This window comes from Chinchilla lanigera, unplaced genomic scaffold, assembly GCF_000276665.1.
Source record: "Chinchilla lanigera isolate Chin_1 unplaced genomic scaffold, ChiLan1.0 scaffold00021, whole genome shotgun sequence".
NCBI lineage: Eukaryota > Metazoa > Chordata > Mammalia > Rodentia > Chinchillidae > Chinchilla > Chinchilla lanigera.
Window position 1 is genome coordinate 16,362,418 of NW_004955422.1, and position 6,574 is coordinate 16,368,991.

The 6,574-nt window shown below is 50.9% G+C and overlaps 1 protein-coding gene across 1 annotated transcript; it reads left to right on the forward strand.

Annotated features, from left to right (window-relative positions):
* Nucleotides 1–1,709, forward strand: Fgf4 (fibroblast growth factor 4; the record flags this gene model as incomplete). Its single annotated transcript, XM_005384960.2, has 3 exons — nucleotides 1–319; nucleotides 903–1,006; nucleotides 1,509–1,709. Coding segments are annotated over 3 exons (600 nt in total), but the record flags the coding sequence as incomplete, so codon positions are not given.
* Between the last annotated feature and the right edge of the window lie 4,865 nt (nucleotides 1,710–6,574).

A 6,574-nucleotide genomic window follows, 5' to 3' on the forward strand; every position in this document is an offset into this window, starting at 1 on the left:
GCGGCGGCGCTGCTCCCGGCGCTCCTGCTAGCCCTTCTGGGGCCCTGGGCCGGTCGAGGGGGCGCAGCCGCGCCCACCGCACCCAACGACACTCTGGAGGCCGAGCTGGAGCGCCGCTGGGAGAGCCTGGTGGCGCGCTCGCTGGCGCGCTTGCCGGTGGCCGCGCAGCCCAAGGAGGCGGCTGTCCAAAGCGGCGCCGGAGACTACCTGTTGGGCATCAAAAGGCTGAGGCGGTTGTACTGCAACGTGGGCATCGGCTTCCACCTCCAGGTGCTCCCCGACGGCCGCATCGGCGGCGTGCACGCGGACACCGGCGACAGTGAGTGGGCGGCGGGCGGGAAGGGCTGGGCCGGGGCGGCGCCCTCTTCCAACTCACCCCAGCCCTCCTGGAGACCTCGGCCGAGCACCTGCTCGCGGGCCCTCGGGGACTAGGCAGGCTCCGGTTCCTGTCCCTTATGACACCGGGACTGGCGGACGCAAACACTCTTGGTTCCTGCAGCTGCCGCAGGCACCGGCTTTGCGCCCTCGGCCGCCGGCCGAGCCCCGCCTCCCCGCCTCCCTGCCTTCGGAAGCCCAGGCTCCAGGAGCCGAATTCCAGCGCCTCCGCCCGTGGGCACAGGGCGCGCGGCGCAGTCACCGGCACTCGCGGGGGCCCGGGGATCGTGCTCAGCCTGGGGCCGGGCTTGGGGGCCGCCTCACTCCCGCGGTCATGGACTGGGCGCTGATGCTACAGCTGGGACCCGAGAGGGGCTACGGAGGGCCTTGGGGGCGGCCTGCGCTGGGGACCCTAGGTCCTTTATCTCATCACCTGCCACAGAAATGAGGTCCCCAGAGGCGCACACAGGCTGAGGGACTGTGGGCCAAGGATCACCTGCCCCGAATGACCTGTGCCCCGCCCCCAGGCCTCCTGGAACTCTCCCCGGTGGAGCGAGGGGTCGTGAGCATCTTTGGAGTGGCCAGCCGATTCTTCGTGGCCATGAGCAGCAGGGGCAAGCTGTACGGTTCGGTGAGTGCCTCTGGGTTGGACCTGACACCCATTTAGGGACCAGTTGCAGGGCCAGGAAGACTGTGACCCTTCCAGTGTACAAGGGATCGACCCTCCTACCAAACACAAGGGCCAGGGGGCAGTGGTGTGGTCACCAGGTGAGAGCTGGTCATGAGGCACTTCAGTCCCCTGAAGTGTCCAGGGCCCCATGTCCAGCCCTGACAACGGGGCGTTGCCCTGTTCCTGCCACCCCAAACTGACATCACCCAGACCATTGACAAGAGGCCATGAGTAGCTTTATCTGTACCCAAAGGGTGAGTCCTAGTGGGAGAACAAAGTGGAGATGAAATCCTCAGTCCTCTGACTGCTAGGTGCCTGGCAGGTGGCTGGGCCCCAGCTGTTGTGGGCTGGCCATAGCCTCTCCCAGCCTGTGAGGGTCTTGACACCTAGCTGCCCCCCGCGGGGGGCACCTCCCTGCCCCCCCAGATCTCTGGCCTGGCTCACACTGTGCTCTTCCTTCCAGCCTTTCTTCACGGATGAGTGCAAGTTCAAGGAGATCCTCCTACCCAACAACTACAACGCCTATGAGTCCCACACCTACCCTGGCATGTTTATCGCCCTGAGTAAGAACGGGAGGACCAAGAAGGGGAACCGAGTGTCTCCCACCATGAAGGTCACCCACTTTCTCCCCAGGCTGTGACCCTCCAGAGGAGCCCCGCCTCGGTCTCCGGAAGCCTCCTCGAGGAGCACTTTCTTCGGAGGGAGAGTTTAATGCGAGAGTAGGTGTAAGCTATTTAAATTAATTATTTAAATATGTATATATTGCCATCAAATTATTTATGGTTCTGTGAGTGTGTTTCATATTTTTCTGGGAAGAAAAAAAGGAGAAAAACAACAACAAAAAAGCAACTCTTGACTTTGCTGGTGCAACAGGGGATGCATCTTACCGTTGGATCTGTTTCACTGTCAAAAGTTGTCATGAGTGTGCTGCTATTTTGTGTTTTTAAAAGCGGTGACATCAGATTGTGATGGCATCCAGCGTCCCCGTCTGGAAAGGCCTGCCTGGGTCTTTGGAAGCCGCGCTGCCTCCACCAGCATCCTGCACTGGCCCACTCCCTTTGTGCCTCGTCGCTATGAATCAGGACATATCAGTTTGCCGACTTCTGTACAGAAAGTGCGATGTCCGAGTCCTCGCTGCCGCTCCGTTTTTAGATCTGCCAAGGCTGACCTTTGAGCTTTGCTGTAGTCAATCTTCCGCCATCTTCCAGGTGGGAGAGACCCTTAGACAACTTTATCAACTCCTGTTTGCCTTTTTTGGATCAGCCACAGCCCAACGTTGTGGTAGCCGTTAGGAAAGGACAAAGTGGTTTTGTAAAACCCACAGAAGGGAACCAATATCCTGCTGAGAGCTGGAAGTGGACAGGATGGTGTATTTGCCCCACAACCCAAGACCTGGTGATGAAATAGAATTTGTGATAGGATGGTATTCTGATCATGGATTAGAATGTGTATTTTTTTTAAAGCAGAAACAAGCAAAAAAAAAAAAAAAAAAGCCAAACCCAGGCTTCCTGGTGCATGGGGAGTTTCAGGCTAGAACTACTGTTTTTAGATAAAATGTCCACGGAATTGTACAGGACACTGTACATGCTGCTTTCCCGTGCATTCCCTGCACATGCGCAGTTAACATCTACCTCATAAGCCCGTACAGCCCTGGCGAAATCTGCACCAGGATCGGACGGGTGCAGTTTGCCATCCCGAGTGGCTTTTTTCCATATGTAGCCAAAGAGGACTGCAGATAGCATTGGTGCGTCCCATTCGAACCTTGTCACGTTTGAGCTATCTTTACCCCGTGATTTACTTTTAGTAAGGGTAATCATGGTGAAAATATTTGCAGACAGCTGTTCGAGTGCACTATATGGTCACCAAGTAACCTTATATTTTCCTTTATATATTTTACAAATGTAACCCCTGTCGTTGAATAAAGATGGAAGAGGAAGGGTTGGCGAGGTTTAAAAAAAGTTCGGAGGTGATGGCAAACATTTAGTTTTAATGAATGACTTTTTAGAGTTTATACAAAATGACCTTAGCTTGCTACCAGAAATGCTCCGAATGTTTCGCCAAGACTTTAAGACTCTCCTAGGATGTTTCTGAACTGTCTCCCGAATTAACTTTATGGGAGTCTACAGACAGCAAGACTGGAAAATCTGATTGGACTTTTTGTCTTTCACATTCCTTTTGCAAACTCTTTGTTCGAATGCAAATCATTGACTTAAAATACTATTCTTAACCAAGGCCTATAAGAAGCCACTTGGAAGAAACCACGGAGACAGGACCACATACCTTACACTGCTGCTTATAGTCTTAACTATATTACAACGTCATACAGTTTTTCTAATTTTTAAACCACGCCCGAGACTCCAGCAGTGGTCAGAGACCTTCATGCAGTTGGGATGGTGAGGGGAGGGATAATTTGTGGATTTGATGTATTTAATGTTCACATAGAAACAAACCATGCTCAACTTGGATGCATCAAATTCTTAAGAGATATCTCATCTCAGACTCCAATGAAATTGTCAGGGGTTAACATGTTTTAAGGGCAGGTTTCCATTGCAAGTATATTTCTTTCCCAAATTGTGCAGGATGCATCTAGGGATGGGACTGTACCTTTGATGTATTGTAATGTGTTCATGTTGTTGTGATGGGGATTTGAGGTTTCTGTATTCACCACTGTTTCAGAATCTGTCTGTAGTTTTATACAGGTGCCAATCCATAATGTGATGTATGTGCTATGCACATCGAGATGCTTGATAAAATAAGAAGCATTTCATCATGTAAAAAAGAAAGAGCCCCTTAGATGTGATGTAAATAATAGGGAAAGGTATTAAAGTTGGTGAAAACATGCCTTGAAATACCAAGATCCTGTGTCTTCCCGTCTTCCAGTGGCCTCTTTCTATTTGAGGCCTGAGCCTCACATTGCTGGGGGTGGGGGTGGGGGAGACAAATTTTAGCCAGCTGTGTCCACACAAATGTAGCCTTGAAAACAGGAGCCTGGGGGGGGGGGTTGTAAGTGTCACCAAGTTTTGCTATGACTCTGAATTTTGCAGTTTATTCTCACTCTCCCAATGGGGCTAATTCACGCAGTGGCCACACTGTCACTAACCAGGGTTCCTACCCGCTGGCCTCAGCCTGGGGCTCACTAAAGCAATTTGCACTTCTCTGGGGCAAGGGAAGGAGCTCTAGAACTGGTCCTCAGAAGAGTGGAGAATGTCTTGACCTCAATATAAAGAGCCCTAAATTGCCTTTCATAAAAATGGGAAGTCAAGGGAGGTTAGGCTCAGGTGTGCAAACCCCAGCTACTCCTGAGGCTGAGGAAGGAGGGTCCATGTTCAGTGACCAGCCTGGACAGTTTAGCAAGACCTTTTCTCAAAATAAAAAATAAAAAGAGCTGGGGAGGTAGCATTGTGGGAGAGTGCCCCTGGGTCTGACTTCCAGTATCACTCTCCAGTGGAATAAAATAAGATTCCAGAGTATCAGTAAGGGTATAGATAGTTCTATGAAACTTATGTTATAAAGCTAATAAATACTATATTGTTACTACTTTCCACTAGGAGGTATTCATGAGTGTATTTCACTGCTACATTGCGTTAAAAATGCTGACCTAACTATGCCTAGAGTGCTCCCTTGGGCAGCACATATACTAAAATTGGAATGATACAGAGATTAGCATAACTATGCCTAGAATCTGGGACTTACCTCTTCTCACAAAATATGTTCAGTTGTTTCACAGGAAGACTCCAAGAAAGACAATCAGGTTGGAGGGTTCATAACTACCTCATTTGCTTGCTAAGACATCACCCTCCCCTGATTTCTTTTTTTAAGGGAATGCCATCTTTTTTTGAGATAGGGTCTCACTATGTAAGGTCTCACATAGGGTCTCACTATGTAGTTCAGGTTGGCCTTGAACTCACTATGTAGCCCAAGCTGGCCTTGAACTCACAGAGATCCTCCTGCCCCAGCCTCCCACATGTTGGGATTACAGGCATGTGCCACCATGCCTAGCTTCTTCCCTGATTTCTTCCTGACATCTCTGATGTGGGTATGACAGGCTTAACATAGTATGGGTTAAATTGTGGTGTGTGTGTGTGTGTGTGTGTGTGTGTGTGTGTGTCCCAGCCCCACAAAAGAGATTGAAGCCCTACCCCACCCCACACCTCACCTCCCGGTGCTTCAGAACAGGACCATTTGGAAGTGGGGTCTTTACAACAGTAACCGTGTTAAAATGAAGTCTACATGGCTGGTGTCTTTACACAAAGCAGGCTGTGTAAAAGGACAGACACTACCGTGAACACTCAAGGGCAGAGAACCAGGTGAGGATTCCAGAAGCCAGCAAATAATGCCAGCTGCCAGGGGAGTGGTTCTTGATGCCTTCAGAAAGAACCCACATGGTTGGTGCCTTGATCGCAGACTTCTGACCTCAGGAATGGATTCGGTACCTTTTGGTATTTTTCTCTTTGTCAGTTTAAGCCTCCTGGTTTTAGCATCCCATCGCAAGAGCCCCAGAAGACTAGAATAGGCAGTTATTCAAGTGGGGGAGGCCTGAAACGTTCACCTGTCCCTCTCCTGGCCCCTGGTGTCCTCAGTCCGGCTCTTTCCAGCTCTCCCCTTGGCAAACAAGGAATGCTCACCAGTTTGTGGGATGAAATCCACTCATGGCCACAGAATCCTTCGGTGACACTGTGCCTGCCCCTGGCTCTCCACCTCTGGCACGGAGAGGTGATGGGGGATTCAGACTGGGCCCCAAGAGCTGGAAAAGTCATACACACTTGTTGAGCACCTGCTGTGTGCCAGGCACGGAGCTGAGTGAAGGGACCTTCATTGTAATAAAGGAGGTGACAGTGAACGAGGGACAGAAACTACCCAGCAAGGTGGACGGTGCTAACACGGCAGACAGCAAGATGGGAGGAGGGAGGCAGGGAGGCCAGGGTGGGCAGGCTTTGCAAAGAGAAGTTTTCCAGCAGAAGAAACAGCCAGGGCAAAGGCACTGAGCTGGGCAATTTATTAAGAACCTGTCTCAAAATGAAAAGGAAAATCGGGCCAGGGACGCAGCTCAGTATGAAAGTGCTGAGTTGATCCCCAATACGGCAAGTGAAATGAAATGAAATGAAATAAAATAAAATAACACGTAATCGGACTGTCTTGAACTTCTCAGATCAGCCTGCCACCCAGAGAACCTGGGATTTCCAGCTTCCTCCTCCTAAACTCTGGAATTAGCGGGGTGTGGTGGCGCACACCTGTAATCCCAGCACTCAGGAGGCTGAGGCAGAAGGATCTTTATGAGTTCAAGGCCAGCTTGGGTTACAAAGTGAGCTCCATGCTAGCCTGAATTACATAGTGAGACCCTGTCTTAAAAACACCAAAAAAAAAGAAAAAGAATACCCCAAAAAAACAACTCCTGAGTGACTTGACATAGGGCCCCATTCCCTTTGATTTGGGGCCAATCTCAGCTGCTCCTTCTAGGCTCCTTCTAGGGTGACCTTGGGCAGCCAAGTGACTCCTCCCAGCTCTCCTCACAGCTCTGAGGATTGAGAA